The following is a 24,958-nucleotide window of genomic DNA, read 5'->3' on the forward strand; positions in this document are numbered from 1 at the left end:
TTACCCTGAATATATTTAAGAATTTTGTCTTCATGGGAATACCCCTTTAAGTGTCACAAATCGGCATAGTAGGGTAGAAAAAAAAAATCTTCAAAAAGGACCTATAATGAGTTAAATGAGTAAAAAATAAATGAATAAATAAATTGTCCTATAACTCCACAGGCCTTTACTTCTGCTTCCCGTTGGGCACATGGAGAATGCTGCTCATCGACTTACTGGCTGAAATAGGGAAAATAATTGTCGTAAAATTCTGCGACAATTCCCCGAAAATTCTGTTGTTGCCATTTATATGTAGTTTGTTTTTTTGGTCCATTTTACTGTTTTGCCTTTGGATATTACTTCATTGTAAACCTTTTCACTAAATTAGAAAAAAACAAAACTGAAAAACATCAGTTGCTTGCCATGCCAGTAAACCAAGGGATGACCGAAAGATCAGTGTCCAACTATGCGAAAATCCCCAAAAAGCTGCCAGTAGTATGATTTTTGGGAAAAAAACAATCCAAAGCAGCTGTACTAGGGCAACAAGCATCAAAAAACAGTCACAGTCAGTGAGCCCTAATGCTGAACCCACCAGACGCGCCCTACTTACTGGATCCCCCATGGCCGGTGACTAATAATTGGGCATTAATCCCTCATGCGCAAAAGTGTGAAATGCAGAGACAAATGCAAGACGGTGCAAACAGATAAGAATAGTCATCACAGCCAGATCACAACAAAGTGGGCAAACACAGTACAAAATGACAAGACAGAAGAATAGTCTGAACACAAGCCAAAAAGTCATGTCACAGTGACCAGAGTCACACTAAAGGTATGGAGCATATAGCCAGCACCCTAGGAGGGGTGGGCAGGACTTTGATGTGATCTCTGATCCCCGTCCTCAATAGTGATTGGGCCAGAACTTTATACAACACAGAGAGCAAGTGAGTATTGTGAGGAGCTGTCGATCACAACGGGACAACTAACAATGAGTGAAGCTGTAGGAAAGAGATGGGTGTGGTGCTAATTAATCCAAACAGCATAGCCAGCTTAACCGGTGTTCACACTGCAGTTGTTCGGAGAGGCACAATGATGCAATCAGCGCCTCCTTAGCCGCATACAACGGACAGAGGATGAAGCTGACACGGATGTTCCGGCAGCACAACATTGTCACACGCCATCACACGTTGTGTGTTTCCACATATTTGGCTATAGACTTAAAAATAATATGTGAACACTGCAGTTTTGACCTACAAAAAACTAAAAACAGTATGAAAACACAGTGGAGTTTATGAGGTGCGAAATTGAGGACTTGTGTATAAATTCATTAGTGACTGAATTATCTTACAGAAATTGAGGTCAGTCTGCACATGGCAAAGCTGCGGGTGCCGGTGCTCTTACTTTCCCTGCCAGCTGTAAGGATTTAGTTCACGTGCCCTATGCTGTTATTCTAGTGCCTCCCGGGTTGTATATAAAAGAACCAGTTTATCCAGAGAAGGGAATATTTGCCTAAGGATGAGCCTTGACGGTTAGGAGACGATATATGTTTTATTACGTTGGAGAGAATACTTTTTTTTCACAGCACTTCAGTACAGACATACAGTTATTTCACGATTATCCAGGCATATACTATATCGTAGGTAACATATAGCAGCAAATATTTGCCATCTCTCTACATAAGATGTCTGAGCCTAGATTGTCACCTACTTGTGCCTTTTAAAAAGGTAACTGAGCCAAAGATGAGCAAAGAGGGTGTGAGATATTTGGAGTTAAGTATTACGTCACCTGTGTTATTTGCGCCTTTTGATATTTGTCAGGTCACGTAAGAAAAAAACGTCAAAAATAGGCTCCTTTTTATATGTATTGTGCAAAATTCTGCAAAAACTTGCATGGTTTTGATACATAATACATGATAGATATGAGATAGATCGATAGATAGATATGAGATAGATATGAGATAGATAGATATGAGATAGATAGATAGATAGATAGATATGAGATAGATAGATATGAGATAGATAGATAGATAGATAGATAGATAGATAGATATGAGATAGATTGATAGATAGATAGATAGATAGATAGATAGATAGATAGATAGATAGATAGATATGAGATAGATAGATGAATAGAGCGATAGTTAGGCGATGGATGGATACATAAATAATTAGATATGATATATAGATATTAGATGGATAGATATTTAGATATGTGAGATATATAGGAGATAAAGAGATGGATATGAGATAGACAGATAGAGGGATATACAGGAGATAGATCGATATAACCCCAAGGGATAGATAGGAGTTAGATGGATATATGAATGGGTAGATAGATCGATAAATAGATAGATAGATAGATATATAGGAGATAGATAGATAGGAGATAGATAGATAGATAGGAGATAGAGGGATAGTTAGATAAAAGAAGTAAATAAGTGGAAGATATAGCTATGAAATAGATGGATATAGATAAATATGAGAGATAGATAAGAGGATGAGATTGCTATAAATATATAGATAGATATATAGATAAGATACTAGAGAGATAGATGACAAATGTGAGGCAGATGGATAGCTAGATAGAAGGTAGATAGAGGAATATACAGGAGATACATGGAGATATGATATAAATAAATAAAAATGATCAGACAGCTCTCTATCACCCACAGTGCTGCTATTAGTGGTCTCTTCCCGGGTCTCCTATTTATAGATAGATAGTAAATATACATAAAGATGTATAGATACATATAATACAGATAAATAGCCACGTAGCTATTAGATATATATAAATGATTATGAGAGAGACACATATGAGACAACTAGATATCATGTGTACCAATCAATCTAATATATCTCTCATACCCTCCTTTCTCTGCAGTTGCATCTGTGTGTATATATATATATATATATATATATATATATATATATATATATATACTACTATCTACTATCACCAAATATATGGGGAGATAGAGGTCATAGTACAAATACATGGACACATATCAGATAGACAGTTAAATTCATAAATAGGGGTTAAGTATATATGTATATTTAGCACCTATCTAGGTATATAACTGTCTACCTGATATGTGTCCATACATTTGTATGTATGTGTACTATGACCTGTATATTAGCTGTATACTAGCAGTATATAGGAGTAGCCGTGTCCTCCGTGTGATGAGTGTGCACTATGTGGAGCCTCCTCAGTGTCTGCTCTTCCTCTCCATATAAGGGTCGCTCGTGGTCGCGGTCGTCGCCCGTGTCTTTCCTGTCGCAGTGTTTTTTCCCCCTATTGTCGGGCTGATAATATCGTGACATTTACCGCCCGGTTATTGTGTATTAGTCGCCATATATTAGTATTACAATTAGCTCTGTGTGTATAGATAACATAGGGCGCTGTGCTATGCTTTATTTTCCACATGCCTTCATCGTCTATAAGACTCCCCTGCCCGATATATTTCCTCACAGTCCCCCATTTTGTGTTTTTCTCCTCAGATCATCGCTTAGTCTTTGTCTGGTAGCTGCAACATGGAGACGGGGGAAGCAACATGGAGCATGCCGGCTTCTCCTGTCTATATATAGATCTGTATTATACACGTGTCTGCTCCCTGTATTACACACTGCCAGGGCTCGGCATGGGATCTGTGTAGCCTTCACATAGGGATCAATACAGCCATACACACGACGATGTGGAAGTAGCGAGTGGTAGTGACTGCTCTGAGGTAAAAGTAGCGTCTCCATGATGAATATATATTATATCTTTAGAATTATTACAGCAACTAACATCATAGACGAAAATCTATACTGAAAAATGGCATATTTTGTGGTAAAAACTTGCGTCTAGACAAGACAAAAAATGGCGGGAAGCAGGACCTCTGGTATAGTGCTCAGTGTGTACAGTCTCTATGAGGGGTGATATGTGAGGTGTTTTATAATACCACAATTATAATATCTGTCCAGCATATAAGTCTAAAAATAAACTAAACATATTGCTTGACTAAAACACGGTTGAAAAGACGTAAACGTTTTACGACGCCAAAAATAAGGATGTTTCTTTTAAAATGTATATCTCAAGTTTTTTTAAAAAAAAAAAATATGGCTGCAAATACAAGGATTGACTTCACATTTTATTCAGAGAAAACTTTTATGTTTTAAATTTTATGTTTCCTTTAATACAAAAACATAGGGAAAGGAAAATGACGCATTTAATGTAGACGTTAAAAACGTAAGACGTGGCACCTCAGAAGCATAAAACCTGTACCCCGTACAACAACGCATGCTATTTACTTCTATAGGTTCAGATTGGTGTTTCTTAAATGTTACTGGTGATTTTTATGGAGCAGATGTCAACCCTAGTTATTTATTAACTATATATAGTCTATACAATATCCGCTGTATCCTACCTACAATGCATAGAGCGGTATATCCTTTAGTACTGACTGTGCAATATATACAGTGTATGTGCACTGTTCTATATATATTCACATATGCAGTATACCTGATACATACCTGTATAATACATGCACTATTATACAGAAAATGCATCCGTTTTTGACAGGTTTTACCAATTATTTTAATCAAAACTGGTCAAAAACTGATGCGTTTTTTAATGGGCTGCTTAAAAGGGGTTCAAAACGCCATGTGTGGCATCACCCTTAGGGTGGCGCCACACGTGGCGCTTTGTCTGCGCTTGCAAACGCAGAAATTAACGCAAAACACCAGCGGCTCGTTCCCGATCGCAGGCGTTTCCATAGAAATGCTGATGCGATCGGGCCGAGGCCCGCCCCAGTGGGCGCGACTTTGTCAGCGTTTGCGCTTGCAAGCGCAGACAAAGCACCACGTGTGACGCCGGCCTTAAGCTGCATTCAGACAAACTTATGCCCGCACAGCTACAGCCGGGCATACATCAGCCACAATGGAGCGGAGGTATGACCCTTCTCCATAGAGATGCATGGCATACAGGCCTTGACACGGGGAAAGATAGGCACTGTATCGCTCCCTACGGCCATTGCCCTCTATGGGGGACGTATGTATGGTGCGGCATTTGTACATACGCCCCCCATGCATTCGTATCAATGTAGCCTTACGCTGTATAATATATACACTATACAGTGTTTATACCTCACACTGTCTAACACATTCACTATACCGCCTTAATTATACATATATACAACATATACCTCACACTGTACAATACATGTACTATACACAATATAATAATAAAAATTCCTTTATTTATATAGCGCACACAGATTACGCAGCGCTATAGAAAGCATGTCAAATTGGTCCCTATCCCCATGGGGCTCACAGTCTAATCAGCCTACCAGTATGTTTTTGGAGTGTGGGGGGAAACCGGAGGACCCAGAGGAAACCCATGCAAACATGGAGAGAAAATGCAAACTATAATATAATATGTGCACTATGTAGTATTTATACCTCATACCGTATAATACAAACCCTATGTATACATCACACTGTATAATACATACACTATATATATCGCACACTGTATAATAAATACACTATATATACCTCACACTGTATAATACATACACAATACATATATACCTCACACTCTATAATACATGCACTATGTAGTATTTATAGCTCACACCGTATAATACATACACTATATACACTCACCGGCCACTTTATTAGGTACACCTGTACAACTGCTCGTTAACACTTAATTTCTAATCAGCCAATCACATGGCGGCAACTCAGTGCATTTAGACATGTAGACATGGTCAAGACAATCTCCTGCCGTTCAAACCGAGCATCAGTATGGGGAAGAAAGGTGATTTGTGGCCTTAGAACGTGGCATGGTTGTTGGTGCCAGAAGGGCTGGTCTGAGTATTTCAGAAACTGCTGATCTACTGGGATTTTCACGCACAACCATCTCTAGGGTTTACAGAGAATGGTCCGAAAAAGAAAAAACATCCAGTGAGCGGCAGTTCTGTGGGCGGAAATGCCTTGTTGATGCCAGAGGTCAGAGGAGAATGGGCAGACTGGTTTGAGCTGATAGAAAGGCAACAGTGACTCAAATCGTCACCCGTTACAACCAAGGTAGGCAGAAGAGCATCTCTGAACGCACAGTACATCGAACTTTGAGGCAGATGGGCTACAGCAGCAGAAGACCACACCGGGTGCCACTCCTTTCAGCTAAGAACAGGAAACTGAGGCTACAATTTGCACAAGCTCATTGAAATTGGACAGTAGAAGATTGGAAAAACGTTGCCTGGTCTGATGAGTCTCGATTTCTGCTGCGACATTTGGATGGTAGGGTCAGAATTTGGCATCAACAAGATGAAAACATGGATCCATCCTGCCTTGTATCAACGGTTCAGGCTGGTGGTGGTGGTGTCATGGTGTGGGGAATATTTTCTTGGCACTCTTTGAGCCCCTTGGTACCAATTGAGCATCGTTGCAACGCCACAGCCTACCTGAGTATTGTTGCTGACCATGTCCATCCCTTTATGAGCACAATGTACCCTGTAACATCTGATGGCTACTTTCAGCAGGATAATGCGCCATGTCATAAAGCTGGAATCATCTCAGACTGGTTTCTTGAACATGACAATGAGGTCACTGGACACAAATGGCCTCCACAGTCACCAGATCACAATCCAATAGAGCATCTTTGGGATGTGGTGGAACGGGAGATTCGCATCATGGATGTGCAGCCGACAAATCTGCGGCAACTGTGTGATGCCATCATGTCAATATGGACCAAAATCTCTGAGGAGCTTCCAGCACCTTGTTGAACCTATGCCACGAAGAATTGAGGCAGTTCTGAAGGCAAAAGGGGGTCCAACCCGTTACTAGCATGGTGTACCTAATAAAGTGGCCGGTGAGTGTATACCTCACACTATATACGACATGCACTATATATACTGCACACTGTATAATACATACACTATGTAGTATTTATACCTCATACCATATTATACATACACTACATATACCTCACACTCTGTAATACATGCACTATATATACCTCACATTGTATAATACATGCACTATATACACCTCACACTCTATAATACATACACTATATAGTATTTATACCCAATACCATATAATACATTTATATACAACACAGTGTATAGTAGATGCACTATGTAGTATTTATACCTCACACTTTAATATACATACACTATATATACCGCACACTGTATAATACATACACTATATATACCGCACACTGTATAATACATACACTATATATACATCACACTATATAAAACATGCACTATGTAGTATTTATACCTCATACCATATAATACATACACTATATACATCACACTATATAATACATACTATATATACTGCACACTGTATAATACATGCACTATATAAGCCTCACACTGTATAATACATGCACTATATATGCCGCACACTGTATAATACATGCACTATATATACCTGACACTATATAATACGTGCACTATATATACCTCACACTGTATAATACATACAGTATATATATCTCACACTATATAATACGTGCACTATATATACCTCACACTGTATAATACATACAGTATATATACACCTCACACTATATACGACATGCACTATATATACCTCACACTGTATAATACATGCACTATATATATACCTCACACTGTATAATACATGCATTATATATACCACACACTGTATAATACATATTATATATACCTCACACTATATAATACATGCACTATATATACCTCACACTGTATAATGCATGCACTATATATACCGCACACTATATAATACATATTATATATACCTCATGCTATATATGACATGCACTATATATACCTCACACTGTATAATACATGCACTATATATCTCACACCGTATAATATACACTATATATACCTCACACTATATAATACATGCACTATATATACCTCACACTGTATAATACATGCATTATATATACCGCACACTGTATAATACATACACTATATATATCTCACACTGTATAATACATACTATATATACTGCACACTGTATAATACATACTATATATACTGCACACTGTATAATACATACTATATATACCGCACACTATATATGACATGCACTATACACGCACCATTCACCACACAGTGTACATTGCACAGAACACACTAAGCTTGAGCTCAGGAGAAAATTGGTTGCTATGATACCAAGTAGCCAATCAAAGCCCTCCAGCACACACCACAGCCCTGTGCCGCTTCCTTATAAGGCGCTGCTCTCAGGCGGCACTTGAGCTCACTACCATATAAGGGCGGGAAAACATTGAGTACCTCAGACTACTGTATACCTTCTCCTGCTCTGTCAGTGTGTGAGAGGAAAGCCAGGGCAATGTGCGGGGCTGGAGCGGGAGGATCAAGCAGTACCCGAGGCGGAGGAAGCTCTACCTCCTGTAAATCCCAAGGGTACGAAGTGCAAATATATATAGCAGAAACAATGAGGCGATGTCTACTCTGGTGATTAAACGGTTAACCAGTTCTCTGTCGTGATAGGATGGGCCGGGAGGCTGAGGAGTAGGTAAAATCAGGCGGAGGAATGAGAGGAGCGCGACGTGAGGTGATTACTTCAAGTAGTACTCAACTATTCAGCTTCGCTTAGCGAGACTGTTCACACATGGCGTTTATATTGCAATGTGAACGCGAAAATCTCCTTTCTACGGTTGTTGTATTGGGTTTCAAAAGACAGGCTCAGAAGATTGTGTAAAATAGACAAAAACACTCATAGTCTTATTTTCTAAGAATGTGTACGCAATACCATATTGTCTCATGGAAAAATCTGATGTGCCATTCATGTTGACCTTCGTATTCCTTCTTTGGATTTTGGATGATACCGTAACCAGTCATGGTTTATGTGCAAGATCTACCGCGATAAGTGACTTATTGGGACAGATTTACTTACCCGGTCCTGTCGCGATCCCGCGATGCGTTGTCCGACAAGGATTCGGGTCTGCCGCGATTCATGTAGCTCATGCGCCCGAGTTCCTGTATCCATCACTTCTGCGCCGAGGTCCGTCGGAGTTACCTGCTTCTTCCCGGTGCATGCAAGTGCGTGTTTTGCAGCACATTTCTAATTGCTAAATCCTGCGCGTTGTCCGAATCCGTCGGGTTGTCCGACGGCCTGCCCCCGATTTCTGTCGCGTGCAAGCCGGCGCCGATGCGCCAAAATCTGATCGCGAGCGCCAGAATCCCGGGGCAATTCGGTGCAAAACAGAAATGCGTCCGACTGACCCTTAGTATATGAGCCCCATTGACGTGAAAATCAGACTCGCTCAATAAAAACCTGTGCCACAATCTGGACCTCTTATGGATTTGAAGCAGAAGTCGGGAAGAAATTGAAATATGTTAATTTTAAGGAAGCAATTCATTCTCAATCACCGACTATTGGAGGTTTGGAGGTGCCCTACTTATATTCTTGTTTCAGCAAGGTTGGATTTTGAGAACACCCTTCAACTTCTCTACACCGACTCCCACACATTGGTCGTCCAATGTCCACCTTTATTACACTCTTCTATGCCACAACCAATTCCAGGTGCTTAGAAGGAGTTAATTTTAAGTTATGACTCCCATTATATGTCCTGCCAGTCATATCCTACCACCATTGTCCTTGTTTGTACAGGGGTCGTAAACGCAAAATTTACACGGTAGCGGACTGGAACCTGATACCTTCAGTCATGGATCAAAGTTCTGTTTAGATCCTGACGATACTTGGCTAGCCCAGTGCAGTGGAATAAGATACCGCCCAATGCTGGTGTGTTGAGTTGGGAAGCCATCGTATATGATGATCGGTCACCCCAAGTAGAAACATCAGGGACACTAAGGGTCACATGTAATTTTTTTTACAGAAATTCCAGGAATAATTCTGTCCCTATATCAACCAAGCCATGGTCGATGGTGCTGTTACAATAGAGATTTTCATGAGGATTTTGATGCTTAAATAGATTCAGGCACCTTGACTATGGAAATCTTCGTGTTATCCATGGCCTCCTTCCTTCACAAAGAATCTTTTGAAATTATGCTTATGAGCCTGAAGGGCTATGGGCATGTTATAGAAGCCACCTGTACTCTGGATTTACAGGCTGTTAAATTCTGAAGGAGCACTTCCCTCTTGTCCCTGGTTGATTTTGATGGTAGTTTTTCTTAAAAGACAATGGGGTAGATTTACTCGTGCGTCCGAGTTCCTGCATCCGTCGCTTCCCCGCCGAGGTCCACCGGAGTTCACTCGCGTGCAAACCGGCGCCGATGCGCCAAAATCTGGTCGCGTGCACCAAAATCCTAGGGCAATTTGGAGCAAAACGGAAATGGTCGGGAAACCCGACTAAAATGCGTCTGACGGACCCTTAGTAAATGACCCCCATTATGGCAACGAGTTTTATGCCACTAAACTACTAACCCCCTTAAGTAGGCTATGGAATGACCTTTCTAGAATCCCCTCTTTTATGTAAAATCTCGACCATTTACCCATTTTTTGTTCTAAAGTAGCTAAAAACTTGTCACATAGAGATAAGGATTTTATCTTTTAGATCACAACAGCCCTTGTGAACTATGGAACCAGAGATAGCTCAAGACAAAGTTGAAAATCCAAGATACAGATTAAGATCCACTCCCCTCCTATATTTAAACTGTCTGTAAGGAAGTTTTATTGATAATCCTTTGCCCCATGACAGCACAAAATTTTTAAAAATCCAGTTGTCAAAGGGACAATCCTTCTGACATGTCCTTACAACGTATGACACAAAACGTTACGTGAATCCAGCCTTAGTCATTCTATGATCAACAGTAAGTGGTATTATTAAAATCACTCAGCCACCCAGGGGGAAACCATGCAATGTTATATAATGAGGTGGCCGATTGCTAAGACTGATCATAAAGGTCACCAACATTTTGTTGACTCAATAAGTGTAAGGATGGAAATCACCTCTGGTATTAAAGTTTGCAGGAGCTCCATATCATATGTTTCAATGGCTAAACATCTACGTGGTAGCTTCGTCAGTAAAGAGTGATGTGGTGATGCGCATGAGCATTTGGCCCCTTGGTGTCTTTTGTCCAGGGAAGGTCGTTTGTGTACAAGAACGGTGGTAGAACAGACGGTTATGCACTAAAACTTGTAAACTATAATAATAACAAACTTTATTAATATAGCACCATCAAATTCCGTAGTGCTTTACAGATTTTGGGGAACATACAATGAAATAAGACATTACAGTCATGTGAAACAAAAGGAGTGAGGGCCCTGCTCGCAAGAGCTTCTATGAGGATGAGGGGGTGACAAAAGAGATATTAGAGCTTGTATAATGATCCAGCAAGGGGATGCAATAAAAATAATTTAATTAAATATATGCTGCTGCTTGAACCAGCCACCAGTTGCCATCTTATATTAAAAGTCCAAAGTCAGTGGGACTGCAGAGATATTCCGGATAAAAGACGGAGGGAGTACCCAGAATTGGTTAATAAAGAGTTAAAGTTGCATGTAGTTAGCAGGTGTGATAGGCCAGCCTAAATAAATGAGTTTTAAGAGAATGTTTGAAGCATTGGGGGTTGGGTATTAGTCTGATAGACGAGGGGTAGGGCATTCCAGAGAATTGGTGCAGCTCTGGAGAAGTCCTGGAGACGTACGTGGAAAGTTCGAATTAAGGAAGAGAATCATTTAAGATCACTAGCAGATCGAAGAGCACGGGCTGGGCAATAGACTGAGATGAGAGAGGAGAGGTAGGGGCGTGCAGCATTATGAAGAGCTTTGTGGATGAGGGTTATTAACTTAAACTGTATTCGGAAGGAGACTGGCAACCAGAGCAGTGACTGGCACAGACTGGAGGCATCTGTGTAGCGTTTAGTCTGGAAGACAAGCTTGGCTGCTGCATTGAGAATAGATTGTAAAGGGGAGAGTTTAGTAAGTGGGAGACCAATTAGTAGGGAGTTACAGTAATCTAGACCAGAGTGAATGAGAGAAACAAAAGTGTTTTAGAGGTTTCGATTGTAAGAAATGGTTGGATTCTAGAAATATGTTTAAGGTGCATCTGGCAAGAGAGAGCAACAGATTGAATATGCGGTGCAAAGGAGAGGTCAGAGTCCAGCACAACCCCAAGACCTCGGGCCTGCTGCCGCGGGGTAATAATCATACCACAGGCAGAAATGGAGAGATCAAGGTTAGAGCTTTAAGTAGACGGTGGAAAGACAAGAAGTTCAGTTTTGGAAGGATTAAGTTTCAAGAAGAGAGAGGCCATGGTGTTAGAGACAGTAGAGAGACAGTCACTGGTGTTCTGCAGTAAGGCAGGGGTGATGTTACGTGCAGGAGTATATAGCTGGGTGTCACCAGCATAGAGATGACACTGGAAACCAAATCTGCTTATCAGTTGTTGAATGGGGGCAGTATAGAGGGAGAAGAGAAGAGGACCTAGGACTGACCCCTGAGGAACCCAGACACTGAGAGGAAGATGAGAGGAGAAAGATCCAGAAAAGGAGACACTGAAGGTGCGGTCAGATTTATAGGAAGAAAACCAAGAGAGTGCAGTGTCCTTCAGGCCAATGGAGCGAAGCCTCCTGAGGAGGAGCTGGTGGTCCACAGTATCGAACGATGCCGAGAGATTCAGTAGAACGAGGAGAGAATAGTGCCGGCAGGATAGGTTCAGTACGGTATTAGCTGTGCTGGCATACTGGTGCACAAGAGGCTAGAGCAATGCCCCAGGCGCACAGCAGTGCTTATTAGCATGCAGAATCAAACTGGTTTTTCAGAGAATCAACAAAACTAGAAAATATTACAGACGGATGTCTGAGATGCCACCTATGTACATAGAAACAAGTCGGAAGTTTCATAAGCCCACTGGGTAAAACTGACTTGGGGATATAGAGTAAACATAGCAACCGGTGCTGGCTGCTGCCAAGGCAAAAGCAAATATAATTATCAGATGTATCAAGAAAGGCATAGAAGCTCAAAGTAAAGACATCATTTCCACTGCAAGTTGCTAGAAAAACCCCACAAGAAAATGTTGGGTATGATTTTGGGAATCTGTGGAAGAGAGTTTGAAGAGAAAAATGGGAAGATCAGAGGTGAAGTCATATTTGGAGTTGGGAATGGGAATGTTCACCTACTATGTCCAGTAGGTTGGGCTTGATAGACCCTTGCTAGAGCCTTAATTCAACCTTGGTCAGGAAAATAAGAATATCCTCTAGTGGAGCATCAATGGCTATAAGTCTCCACACACCTACAAGTCGGCCTTAATTGGCAAAGTCTACACAAGGAGAACTCTTACTTCCCGACCCTAGTCAAAAGCCTTTCACGCAACCAAACCAGTTCCCTACACTGTGCTGAAGAGACCCAACCACATTGAAACAGTGTTGTCTACAGTTGGGAGTCTGTTCCTTGTGGAATAAATCCTGCATCATGTCATTAGGCTTCCTGAAAGTCATATTTGATGTTAAGAGGGCTGCCTTACAAGATTAGCTAAAAGAAACATAGATTTCCTTATCCCATCCTCGAAAACTCTTACTTCCTAAACCAGTTCCTTATACTGTAATGTAGAGATGCACCCAGATCAAAACAGTGCTGTCTACAGTTGGGCATCTGTTCCTTATGGGATAGACATACAGCTTTGGCTGTTATCCTGCAAGTCATTAGGCTTCCTGATAGTAATGCTTGATGTTAAAGGGGCTGGCTTACAAGGTAACCAAGAGACAATGGTTCACATTTACTAAGGGTCCGAACTCCGCATTTTCGTCGGGTTTTGCAATTTTTTCCATTTTGCGCTGAATAGCCCCGGGATTTTGGCGCACGCGATCGGATTGTGTCGCATCGCCACGTGCTTGCAGTTGGACAGCCCAACTTATTTGGACAAACCGCGGTATTTAAAAAGCAAATTGTATCCTAAGATCAGCACTTACATGCACTGGGAAGAAGAAGGTGAACTCCGACGGACCTCAGCGGGAGAAGCGACACATGCAGGAAATTGGACACACAATCTTGGTGAATCGCAGCAGACCCGAATCCTCGTCAGACAACGCATGGTGAGGATCGTGACGGGACAGGTAAGTAAATGTGCCCCAATGTTTTACTTATCCCATCCTGGAAATTTCTTTTTGCATTTATTCAACTTCATCTAATATTATACTAGACAAGGTAGTATATATGGTAGATTATGTGCGGTAACGCACAATGCTGCCAAGGGACTCAGCAGAAACTTGTTCTGTGGAGTGATGTGTAGGGGCGTTACTAGGAGAGGCTGGGCCCCATAACAGTCTTCTGAAGTAGACGGCAAGAAGTTAGAGATTCCTAGTGCTGCCGTCCAATCCCTCGATGTTTCTTATTTCAGTTTCCAACTCAGCTGTGTACTGCAGAAGATTTCACTTTTATATACATACAGTATATGCAGCATAATATGTATATAATGGTGCACAATTGCCATTCTTTAGTGTGTCAGGTCGGATGCCGGGACCCCCTGATACTGCAGGCCCCATAGCAGCTGCCATGGCTGCTACCGCTGTAGTTACATGATGCTTTATAATTCTCTAGCGGGCGGTCTGATGCATAAGTCTAGGTTTGGTGAGTGCCTGGAGAACATTATGTAAGCCTGACTGCCTTCTACCAGCTTTTATGTAAGCGGAGGGATGTTGCTAGGGTTTGTTTCTCAGGGCTAGGCCTTGGCCCCTTAGTTTCAGTGAGCCTAATGCTTTAGCACGTCAAGACATTACGGACAATTATACAGAACAAACTTTGTGGAAACAATTTTCTAAAGGACCTTTTCTTTTCCAGCATGACCTAGCCCCAGTGCACAAAGCCATAGAGCACAAGTCCATAGAGACATTTTATGAGGAGTCTGATGTGGAAGAAGATGACTCACCTGACATCAGCTTTATCACTACTATTCCAAGTAAGTGGAAAAGAGATGTGATATCATCCAACATAAGTGTAAAATCCATCACATATGCTCTTCTGGATGAAATAATCTCTGTAAAAATGTGGACAAAAGGAATACAACATATTGGGGCAGATTTACTTACCCGATCCCGTCGCGATCCCGAGGTTCGCTGTCCGACGAGGATTCCGGTCCGATGCGATTCACTAACATCGCGTGGCCGAGTTCCTTCCTGTGTCGCTGCTGCGTCAAGGTTCGACGGAGTTCACCTGCGACGGACATGCCCCCCCCCCCCTTTCTGTTGCGTGCAAGCCGGTGCCGATGCGCCAAAATCCGATCGCGTGCGCCAAAAACCCATAAAACGGAAATATTCTGGAAACCCGACGAAAGTGCGGCGTTCGGACCCTTAGTAAATGAGCCCCAGTGTTGGAAACCTTTTCTTAGAAAGCTGGAAGCTTGTTTGGCTGCAAAGGGAGAACCAACTCAAGAGTGGCTATGGATGTGTATGGCTTCAGAGTGTTGAACAAATTGAATCCACTTTTTTCTATATAGGAATTGAGGTGTGCTGCAAATTTTAAAACCATAGAATGCTAATTAAATGGTTAAACACGTTGCCGGTGTAGAGACATCCATGGTCACACATGCTCTAGTGCTGGTTAAAAAATATAAAAAGTAACCAGGAAAACAGCGACACCTTGTGTTGACTATATGTAACCACATATTTTTCATTTTTGTAGCCTCGTGATTCCTAGAAGCCACTGTTTTTTTCAGGACTTTTCTCTGAAGAGTATTAAGAAGAGTCCATGTCAACTGCGTAGGAGAGTGAGCTACGTGGTTAACATAGCTTCAAGAGCTACGGAGACAACGTCCCTTACCGGAACATCGTAGAATAGTTATGTTCAGCTGTTTCAGGATCTTATCAGGAAGAGCCTAAGGAAAAAACTGTACGGCTACAAACTCATCAGTCCTGACATCATCCTCTAGGATAAATTGTAAAAGTAGATTCCAGCCAAAACTAAGGCCTAACCTTACAAGAGCTTCTTGAATGATTAGGCAGAAATTCCTACAGAAACACTCCAAATCCTGACGGAATACCTAAAGAATGATGACTTATAAAGCTAAAAAAGGGTCTCAAGTCCATGTTGAAGGAGGAGGACCAACCAAGACTATACACAGAGGGGATGTGGAACTCACACCACTAATAGAATATTGGAATATCACGGGTGTTTCCGCGACCCACGTCTCAGGTGATTTGAGCTGGCTGTTCCCGGAATTCCTTATAAGCCAGCCTCTTCTTGCACACCCCGCCGAATCTTTGTGCCTCACAGCCATTGAGAAAGCTTGTTACGTGTGCCCTGTACCTATTCTGCGATTTCCTGTTGTGACCCCGATTCCGTTATTGACTTCGATCCTGTGCGGCCTGCCCTGACCTTCCACTTCGTCCCTGACTCTGATCCAGTGCTGCCTGTCTCAATCTTCTGCCTGTCCCTGACCACGGTTTTGACTTATGATTCTGTACTGTGCCTTGGTTGCCACCGTGGACAAAATGGCGCCTGTGGATCGACCTGGTGGTACCACGCTGCAGGAAGTCCAACCCGCTTTGCGGCGGGCTCTGGTAAAAACCAGGCACCACTTAGACAACTTCCAGGAGGGTTTCCAGTAAGCCAAGAGAAACCTTTTAACACCCTAGGGCCAATAAGCTCATACAGGTCTCCATGTATAGTTATCAATATAGTATATGTATACTATATATAGTATAGTATACTAGTATATGTAGTAGCGTTTTTATATTTATTACAAATGAAGAATTGAATTTTTTGCTGTTTGTAGTTCCCAGTATGTGTATTAGTATGTGCACTCCTGTTTTAAACCTTTGATTTAGGTTATTTAGTTAACAAGTTTCTGGGTGGATGAACAAGAAAACACCAGCACTGCCATTTTATTTTTATTCATAACCTTTTATTCATCACCTTCACACACTATGTCGGCAATCGGCTGACATCATGGTTTATGTGTGACAGCAGCGTGCAGGGACCTGGAGACGGAGCTTTAGAAGACAGAAGAGGACTTGCGGGGGGCATCAGAAAAGTGAGCACAGAGTACAGGCTGGGCATAGGGAGTTGCTGGCTATATACTAGGGGGCTGCTGGTTATATACAAGGGGGGAGACACTGGCTATATAATAAGGGGGCAGGCACTGGCTATATACTAATGGGGCAGACACTGGCTATATATTAAGGGGGCAGGCACTGGCTATATACTAGGGGGCTGCTGGCTATATACAAGGGGGCAGCCACTGGCTAAATACTAGGGGGCTACTGGCTATAAGGGGGCAGGAGGCTGGCTATATACTAGGGGGCTGCTGGCTATATACTAGAGGGCATAGGGCTGCTGGCTATATACTAGGGGGCAGGAGCTGCTGGCTATATATTAGGGGGACAGGAGGCTGGCTATATACTTGGGGGCTGCTGACTATATACTAAGGGGCCGGGGCTGCTGGCTATATAATAGGGGACAGGAGGCTGGCTATATAAGAGGGGGCTGCTGACTATATACTAAGGGGCAGTGGGCTGCTGGCTATATAGTAGGGGGCAGGAGGCTGGCTATATAATAGGGGGCTGCTGGCTATATACTAGGGGGGCAGAGTCTGCTGACTATACATTAGGGGGCAGGGACTGGCTATGTACTACTGGGGGCTGCTGGCTATATACTGGGGGGGCATGTTCTGGCAGGCTATATACTACTGGGGGCTGGCTATATACTACTGGGGGCTTGCTGGCTATATACTGGGTGTAGGCTGTGACCAATGCATTTCCCATCCTAGGCTTATACTCAAGTCAGTAGGTTTTCCCAGTTTTTTTGTGTTTAAATTAGCTTATATCTCAGCTTATACTCTGGTCGGCTTATACGCAAGTATATACAGTATTTTCTTGAGTCCCCAACTCCGAAATCCTTGGTGCTCGATATTCCAGAGAATGCTGATCACAGATTTGTTAACCAGAAATTGAAGTATCTGAGTTATTCCCAGGTTGTCTTTCAAGTCTGATTTTGCCTTAATCTTAAGCAGCCATTCTAAGGGACATGACACAATTAACATCTGCTATTCATGGGACAGAGGAAACACGGGGGGAGACTGTTTGTCTAGGGACTAGGTGATAATTATGTTGTCTTAACATTTCCTCCAAAATTTATCTGGGGGAGAATGTGCTTAATAACCCATAATTTATTACATGTCCTCCTAAAGAACATAAGAGACATAAGAAGTGAGAATTGTCTAGTAATCTCCGGTAGTGACATTTCTGGCTCCACCCACCTGCCGGTTCCTTCCCCGGTCTATGCTGGAAGGTGCTAGCACGGCCTGTGCCCGCCCTCATGTATGATTCAGTGTTTGTATATACAGGCCCCTCCCTTACTCTCCATATACAGAGAGCACATGGAAGTGTCAGGAAGAGGCCAGAACATCCAGCAGTGACTATATAAGAAGCTGAGCCGGGACGTCTTGCAGTACAGAGCTGCCAGAAAGCAGACGCCGAAAAACACATCAGCCAAGACCAGAAGCTCCTGAAACTCCACCTGAGATGATTCCTCTGCGCCTTCTGCAGTCATTATACGGCCCTCTGCGTGTCTGCAGGGAGTCGGCCATCACTCTCTGGCCGGCTACACAACTCCTGTTTGGCCGGCTGGAAGATGACATGACCAGCATGAGGAAGGACATGGAGAGGACAATGCAGCGTGTCCACCAGGTTGACCATCTTCTGGCCCAGGACATGGAGCGGAGAGCTCATCCCACCACAAGCTCCGGAGACACGGACACAAAAGCTTCCACCGCCCGCAAAGAGGCCAAGGAAAACTTCCAGCTCACCCTGGACGTCAGGGGCTTTACCCCCGAGGAGCTGACAGTGAAGACGGAAGGCAGGAGACTCATTGTCTCAGGGAAACATGACAAGAGGAAGGAGGCAGAGAATGGCGGCTATTTCCATGAGTACAGAGAGTGGAGGAGAGAAGCCGAGCTCCCGCAGGATGTCAGCCCTGAGGACATCCTCTGCTCCCTGTCCCAGGATGGCCAGCTCCGCTTCCAGGCTCCTAGACTGGCGCTGCCCCCTGCTGAAGAAACACCCATCCCTATCAATGTCACCCAAAGCCCAGGAGGTGGTCAACAAAACCCCCTGGAGACCCAGAACTGTAACCCAGAGGGAGGGGGAGGACTGGACTCCTCCTGATTGTATATGGACTGTTCTCCTACCTAGTGTCCTGTACACAACATCTATTTATCTCCTTACCTTGTACTTCTTTCTGTTTTTTGCAAAAAAAATTTTAATGAATTTTTGTACGGTAATTTTACAATAAAACTTTAAGCATATTCTAGATCAGCTGTGAGACTTTATTGTGTGGATTTGGAATAATAGGATATTACTGCTTTATGAGGTTTAGAAGAAACATATTAAGGTAGATCTGATGGTACCTTATATACTCGAGTATAAGCTTAGTTTTTCAGCACAAAAAATGTGCTGAAAAACCCAAACTCGGCTTATACTCAAGTCAAAAAAATAAATAAATCAAAACTCGCCTTTCTGGCGGCACCCGTAGATCTTCTGTGTGATCCATCCGGTATTGTTGTGCTGCACAACGGGGAAGGGGGGGGGGCTATATACACTGGGGCAGGGGCTGGCAGGCTATATACACTGGGGCAGGGTCTGGCAGGCTGGCAGGCTATATACACTGGGGCAGGGTCTGGCAGGCTATATACACTGGGGCAGGGGCTGGCAGGCTATATACACTGGGGCAGGGGCTGGCAGGCTATATACACTGGGGCAGGGGCTGGCAGGCTATATACACATGACACATGACATGACATGGCGGCAACTCAGTGCATTTAGGCATGTAGACATGGTCAAGACAATCTCCTGCAGTTCAAACCGAGCATCAGTATGGGGAAGAAAGGTGATTTGAGGCCTTTGAACGTGGCATGGTTGTTGGTGCCAGAAGGGCTGGTCTGAGTATTTCAGAAACTGCTGATCTACTGGGATTTTCACCCACAACCATCTCTAGGGTTTACAGAGAATGGTCCGAAAAAGAAAAAACATCCAGTGAGCGGCAGTTCTGTGGGCGGAAATGCCTTGTTGATGCCAGAGGTCAGAGGAGAATGGGCAGACTGGTTCGAGCTGATAGAAAGGCAACAGTGACTCAAATCGCCACCCGTTACAACCAAGGTAGGCAGAAGAGCATCTCTGAAAGTACAGTACGTCGAACTTTGAGGCAGATGGGCGACAGCAGTAGAAGACCACACCGGGTGCCACTCCTTTCAGCTAAGAACAGGAAACTGAGGCTACAATTTGCACAAGCTCATCGAAATTGGACAGTAGAAGATTGGAAAAACGTTGCCTGGTCTGATGAGTCTCGATTTCTGCTGCGACATTCGGATGGTAGGGTCAGAATTTGGCATCAACAACATGAAAGCATGGATCCATCCTGCCTTGTATCAGCGGCTCAGGCTGGTGGTGGTGGTGTCATGGTGTCTTTGGGCCCCTTGGTACAACGCCACAGCCTACCTGAGTATTGTTGCTGACCATGTCCATCCCTTTATGACCACAATGTACCCTGTAACATCTGATGGCTACTTTCAGCAGGATAATGCGCCATGTCATAAAGCTGGAATCATCTCAGACTGGTTTCTTGAACATGACAATGAGGTCACTGGACACAAATGGCCTCCACAGTCACCAGATCTCAATCCAATAGAGCATCTTTGGGATGTGGTGGAACGGGAGATTCGCATCATGGATGTGCAGCCGACAAATCTGCGGCAACTGTGTGATGCCATCATGTCACTATGGACCAAAATCTCTGAGGAGCTTCCAGCACCTTGTTGTATCTATGCCACGAAGAATTGAGGCAGTTCTGATGGAAAAAGGGGGCCAACCCGTTACTAGCATGGTGTACCTAATAAAGTGGCCGGTGAGTGTATATTTACCTAAACCTAAAATACTTTCTAAACTAAGCTGCACTTTATCTAATTAATATGCTAATTATTATCATCATCTAATTATTATCTGAAAGGGAGTCATTTACTTGCATGCGCTGGGTTGTAACTAAGTGACAGCAGATCCATGATATTAGATCAGAACTTTTAAGAAACATATTTCCTTCAGAGGTCACGTGCTCTTACATGTCATTTTTTGGCACATAGCACCACCCAGTGGCGAAAACTTTGTACTACGCGATTTTGATTCCACCCATTTAGATTTTTTTAATAGCTGTTAAAAGGACAATCCTGTGAATCACAATAAAAAGCGCTTGAATCATGTTTATGGCCACTATTTGAACATTGCTGGTTCCCTTTACTATACAATGGACATAATTGGCACTATGAGGCTGGCTGAAACGTTTGCCCCGAATACCAAGCAACCAGGACAGAATTCAACATGTCAGTTCACTTCTGGTTGTCAGTGTTCGGGCCGGACATTTCAGCCAGCACATGCTGTGTTAGAGACCTAACCCTATAAGGAACAGGTCAACTCCACAGAAATCGGGGGCCTGATCCGTACGACTGATTCGGACTGAGCGCAGGATTTAACTTTCAAATTGTGTCGCATCCAATGCACTTCCATGCACCAGGAAGAAGAAGGTGAACTCTGGCGGACCTGAGCGGGGAAGTAACACATGCAGGATATCGGGCGCACAGTCTTAGTGAACGTGCGTGTTAAGAATCATGACTCTGGTTTATCTTTTCTAAAGTCCAAACTTAAAAAACATACGGGTACATATATATATATATATCCCAGAAGCCACTTTTACTTTAAGGTGGAATCAAGGATCAATCCGGGATACGAGTTAATGCAATGTTAACTGATACGCAACGCAACATCAGGTTAACGCATAAGTCTGTTAACGCTATGTTAACGCATTGGTTTTGTAAACGCCATGTTGACAGCAAATCTCATCTTCTCGGCTGTTGTGATGCATTTGAAAACACATGCCATAATGCCACGTGTAAACGCACCCTAAGGCTACATTCACACACATGTATGGGGGACGTATATACGGCCGATGTGTATACGGCCGATATACGTCCCCCATACACTTCTATGGGCTCACAGCCCTGTACGGGAGCGGTACGGTGCCGCACACGTGCGGCACCGTACCGCTCCGTAGCCTGGGAAAAGATAGGACATGTCCTATCTTTTACCGTAATATGGCGCCGTGCGCTGTATCTTCCTATGGAGAGGGGCGGGGGTGAGCAGCGCTCATCCCCTGCTCCTCTCCGCAGCGCCGATGTATGCCCGCCGTACTACGCTACAGCGGGCATACATCGTGTGAATGTAGCCTAAGAGGCGATGAGATGCTCAGCTACTGCCGATGGCACTCACCAAAAACTCTTCATCATTCAAAATATCAGCCTAAAAGACAGGGAGGGTGTCATGGGTGCTCCTGTGACCCCTCTCCCTTGTCGCAGGCGCACCCCTGTGCCCCCTCTACCCTGCAGCAGCCTCACTCACTTGTTAAAGTTCCACCGTCGGTCTTCTCGCTCCGGCGGACGGTTCTACCTCCCAGGGGGCGCGCACGCCGCGTCGATTATCAGCGCTGGGCGGCTGCCCTTCCTGTTAAATTCCTGGCCGTTTCCTGTGTCCCCTGCGGGATCTTTGTGCTTTAAGCCCTAGAGAAAGCTGTTGTTGAGAATTCCCCCTGTGACCCTGGTTCTGTTCCTCACTCTGCCCCTCCGCTGCCAGCCTTAACCTTCTGCTCCGCTACTGACTATGATTCTCTGCCGCCTGTCCTCACCTTCCGCTATGTCCCGACTCTGACCCCGTGCTGCTTGTCCTCACCTTCCGCTATGACCCGACTCTGACCCCGTGCTGCTTGTCCTCACCTTCCGCTATGTCCCGACTCTGACCCCATGCTGCTTGTCCTCACCTTCCGCTATGTCCCGACTCTGACCCCGTGCTGCTTGTCCTCACCTTCCGCTATGTCCCGACTCTGACCCCGTGCTGCTTGTCCTCACCTTCCGCTATATCCCTACTCTGACCCCGTGCTGCTTGTCCTGACCTCCTGCCTGTCCCCGACCACGATTTTGCCTCACGACTCTGTACCTTGTCTTGACCACCACTGCAGACAAAGTCATGTCTGTGGAGCGACCTGGTGGTACCACACCACAACAAGTCCAACAAGCTTTGCGGCGGGTTCTGGTGAAAATCTGGTACCACTTTGACTCCGGTCCCAGATGTCGGCTGACGCCATGATTCGAGGTGGTACATTGGGTCCACTACCCCTGATCCTGACAAAGGGTAAGCCGGATATAAGCTGTTTTGCACACTCTAGCGCTTTGTCAAGCCGTGCACGTATTGTACCGTAATCACGTTTTCGATACTGAACATTAATCTTGTGGGGAAGCAGTGCCTCACCGTGTCATGGATGATTTCAGTCCAAGTTCTTAGTGCTGGAAATACAACTGGTTTATAGTCCGTATTTCACAGACTGAATAAGACCATCTGATATTGTCCTGACTCTATTGTACAATTTGTTTGGCCATTTAAATTATAGGAAAAAGAATTTGGGAGAATATGCCAAGGAATCACGAAGCACAATTACGCCGGTCACATGACGTGACATCATACTCTCTTGTCTCGCTCAGGCTCACTAGAGGAATTTTAGCAAATTGCTTCCTGTTAGGAGAAGTAAAACATTTGCTAGTGATCAGACGCCATCATTTTTGCCTCATCTCAACTGTGGGAAATATGTGGCTGAGGCCCCCGAACGTCTTCCACATGGTTTTTATTATGAAAGACTTGCGCTGGTCTATGAAACCCGGTGTAGGTACACAAATCACACTAGACTGGATTTTAATATTAACTTGTGAAGATACAGGGGGTGGGGGGCACTGTATATGTTACAATTAATTTGGGGGGAGCAATGTGTAAGGTAATGTATGGTGCGCTATAATTCATACATAATGGGGGTCATTTATTAAGGGCCCGATTCGCGTTTTCCCGTCGCGTTACCCGAATATTTCCGATTTGCGGCGATTTTCCCTGTATTGCCCCGGGTTTTTGGCGCACGCGATTGGATTGTGGTGCATCGTCGCCGGCATGCACGCGACGGAAATTGGGTGTCGAACGAAAACCCGACAGATTCGGAAAAACCGCCGCATTTAAAAAAAAAAGTGTCGCTCGGCACGCACTTACCTTCACTCAGCCCGGCTCGGTGTACTCCAGTGCGTTCCGATGCTCTTCAGCGCAGCAGCGACATCTGGTGGACGTCGGAGGAACTGCCTTAGTGAATCGCCGGAAGACCCGAATTCACCGCAGAGAACGCGCCGCTGGATCACGAATGGGCCGGGTAAGTAAATCTAATGGGACAGATTGCCTTTTTTAGATTAGCCCTGTACAACTAGTTACCTAGAAGCTGCCCTGTTCTAGGTACATCCAACCTTAAAATCATTTTCATTCTGTTTCTTGGTGGTGAGATGTTAAAAAATTCAGAAGCTCAGGCCTACATGATCAGCCTGATGGCATGAATCATATTCTGCACGTAACAAACAAACGCAATGCAAACGCCCGGTGGGCAGGTCACGACCCAATCACATCTGCATTTCTGGTGAAACACATGAAATCAGTAGCCAGTACACAGTGTTTTGCATGTACACAATACAAAACACTGGGTGCTTGTTACCGATCACCCAATGTTTTGCATTGTGTTCATAAACACAATGCAAATCCCACATATGGATGTATGTGGTAATGCATGGCCTAGTCAGTCAGCTGCTGGGGGCGGCATCCAGGGGCTGGATATATTCCCAAGGCTCAGTTTTTGTTATTCCCAGGGCTGGTTATTGTTTCTTCTCAGACCTGACCTCAATCTGACCCTGTGTTTCTGTAATCTATGTTTCTCCTACCTGTTACCTGTACCTGACTTGTGGTATCCTGCCAGCAGCTCTGGAACCCTGTGTCCTTTCCTGATCTGGAATCCTGTATCTTGCCATTATCCAAAACCCTTTGTATCCCAGCCAGAGCCAGAACCGTGCGTGTGAACTGTAATCTGTATCTAGAACCCTGTGTATCCTCAACCTGTATCTGGAACCCTTTATCGTGACCTGATCTGGATAGCTGTATTGTGACCTAATCCAGAACCCT

At 43.9% G+C, this 24,958-nt stretch overlaps 1 protein-coding gene across 5 annotated transcripts; it reads left to right on the forward strand.

Annotated features, from left to right (window-relative positions):
- Positions 1–3,277: 3,277 nt before the first annotated feature.
- Positions 3,278–19,183, forward strand: LOC140064973 (heat shock protein 30C-like). Of its 5 annotated transcripts, XM_072112344.1 has the most exons (4): positions 8,270–8,392; positions 8,480–8,543; positions 14,730–14,847; positions 15,570–19,183. In XM_072112344.1, the coding sequence occupies exon 4, from the start codon at positions 18,410–18,412 to the stop codon at positions 19,049–19,051; it is 642 nt and encodes a 213-aa protein (XP_071968445.1). In that variant the 5' UTR covers positions 8,270–8,392; positions 8,480–8,543; positions 14,730–14,847; positions 15,570–18,409; the 3' UTR covers positions 19,052–19,183. The 5 variants fall into 5 exon arrangements, with proteins under 5 accessions (XP_071968444.1, XP_071968449.1, XP_071968445.1 ...); XM_072112343.1 differs by lacking the exons at positions 8,270–8,392; positions 8,480–8,543 and adding an exon at positions 3,278–3,700; XM_072112348.1 differs by lacking the exons at positions 8,270–8,392; positions 8,480–8,543 and adding an exon at positions 3,278–3,700 and having other exon boundaries at positions 15,604–19,183.
- Positions 19,184–24,958: the final 5,775 nt, after the last annotated feature.

The sequence above is a fragment of the Engystomops pustulosus genome, chromosome 6 (assembly GCF_040894005.1).
Source record: "Engystomops pustulosus chromosome 6, aEngPut4.maternal, whole genome shotgun sequence".
Classification (NCBI taxonomy): Eukaryota; Metazoa; Chordata; class Amphibia; order Anura; family Leptodactylidae; genus Engystomops; species Engystomops pustulosus.